The sequence below is a fragment of the Pygoscelis adeliae genome, unplaced genomic scaffold (assembly GCF_000699105.1).
Source record: "Pygoscelis adeliae isolate BGI_AS28 unplaced genomic scaffold, ASM69910v1 Scaffold838, whole genome shotgun sequence".
NCBI classification, from domain to species: domain Eukaryota; kingdom Metazoa; phylum Chordata; class Aves; order Sphenisciformes; family Spheniscidae; genus Pygoscelis; species Pygoscelis adeliae.
Genome location: NW_008825277.1, coordinates 94062 through 95926, shown reverse-complemented (window position 1 = coordinate 95926; position 1865 = coordinate 94062). Strand labels below are relative to the sequence as shown.

General features: G+C 55.9%; 1 protein-coding gene across 1 annotated transcript in view; it reads right to left on the bottom strand.

Moving 5' to 3' along the window:
• LOC103921833 (AP-1 complex subunit beta-1-like) overlaps positions 1-1865 on the bottom strand; it is a 12044-nt gene that overhangs the window by 4158 nt on the left and 6021 nt on the right. The window contains exons 6-7 of the mRNA XM_009329860.1: positions 1714-1856; positions 21-170 (exon numbers count right to left, since the gene is read on the bottom strand). Of these exons, the coding sequence (XP_009328135.1) occupies positions 21-170; positions 1714-1856 (293 nt within the window). The remainder of the gene's footprint in view (positions 1-20; positions 171-1713; positions 1857-1865) is intronic.

Below are 1865 nucleotides of genomic sequence, written 5' to 3'. Positions count from 1 at the left end.
CCGCACGCTCCCCTCGGTGCCCACCCGGCACAGTCAGGCAGACCCCGACCTGAGCAATGTTGGCCTGGGAAGCCAGGCGGATCATGATGTCCAGCTTCTCCAGTTTGACGTAGATGGGGTCGTTGTACTTCACAAAGAACACCTTCATCTCGTGTTTCAGGATCTCGGGCCTGGAGGACAACGAGAGGCAGCGATGAAGGGAGACACGCACTCCTCCGCTTTGACCACAGAGAGAAACGTCGAAAACATAGAATCATAGAATCATTAAAGGTTGGAAGAGACCTCCAAGATCATCGAGTCCAACCATCAACCCAACACCCCCATGCCCACTAAACCATGTCCCTAAGCGCCTCATCTACCCGTCTTTTAAATACTTCCAGGGATGGTGACTCAACATCTTCCAGAAACCATGGTTTTCTCCAGAGCTTTCTGGACACCCGATACTGCTATCGGATGATTTCTCTAGCGGCAGAAGCAAGATCTGAGCTCCGCTCCCGCCTCCAGGCTCCGACCCAGGCAGCAACCAGCAGGCAAAGCAGCGCCGAAAGGGAGCTGTCCTCCTCAGAAAGCTGCACGCCGGTCAGGAGACGGACGGGGATTCATTCGCCTGACCCTGCAGGCAGCTAACGCCCCAAGTCCATGCAAATTCATTACCCCGTTAGCCGGCTACAAGCGTGAATCATCACTCCCTGGCCGAGGCTGGAGCTGGAACGGTGAAGGCTTGAGGACACCGAGGACATAAGCTGGGGAAACCCGGAGCCGGAGAGCGAGCAGCTCTGGGCCAGAAGGACGAGGCTCCTTGGCCACAAGCACAAGGTTTCGGGGGCCCGTTCAATGTCACGGAATCCAAGATACCCTGATTATCCCCCCCAGGACTCTGTCCCTTGGCTCCCCTTCGCTGGCGCGCAGGGGACAGAGCACAACCTTGCCGCAAACGAAGACCAGACGCAAGGCAACAGGGGAGGTTTGTCTTGCCAAGGCTGGGAGGGACATCTTGCAGGAGCAGGGATGCAAACCCAGACCCCAGGGCTAGGCTGGACCTTTCTCACCAGATCATCCTCTCTCTAAGCTGGGGAAGGGACAGGCCGGGTCCAGCTCCAAGGAGCGGCATTCCTTCTCCAGGGACACTAATTGCTTTCCACTTCTCCCAGAAGCTGCTGCTATTTTTAATAGACATCCACGGCGATAAATCGGTAGGACAATAAATCATCTGACTGCGGCTGTCACCGCAGAGCGTGGCTCTCCAGCTGGCCGGTTCTGCTCGGGGCACACGTGTGGGGCCTCGGACACCTCCTGCCCACCAGCAATTTTAGATCAGCAAAGGGACAAAAGGACTCTCAGCACTTATTCAAAGAGGACGACTACGTAGAAACAAGCTGATCTCATAAAAATTCCTCCCTAGGCATTTAACGACTAAACCAAAGTCTCAGCTTTCTGCCTTTCCATCCTTTGCTCTCCCAAATAAACAATAAATTAAAATAAACCCCTCCTGGAGATCCCAGCTTAGCTCCCTGCCCATTAACTCTCACGATTCTCTGCGCCCAGCCCTTGGATTTTAAATAACAGAGGAGAAAAGACCTCATATGACGGGTTGCGTCGGCAAAGCCCTGACACCGCTGCAGCCAGAGGGTTTGAAGCACTGGGAAGCAGCGCCCGCAGGGAAGAGGGAAGGCCTGAGCCAGGCTGTCCCCGCTGCCGCGCCGGGGCACCCACCTCTTCTGCACGATGAGGTTGATGTTGCGGAGAGCCACGTACTGCAGCTCGGGCTCTGCGGAGAGCAGGGTGACCAGCGGCGGGGCCAGCTTCTTCAGCAGCGTGCCGTAATAATCCAGGTCCTTCGACAGCATCTCCATGAACTTCATCAG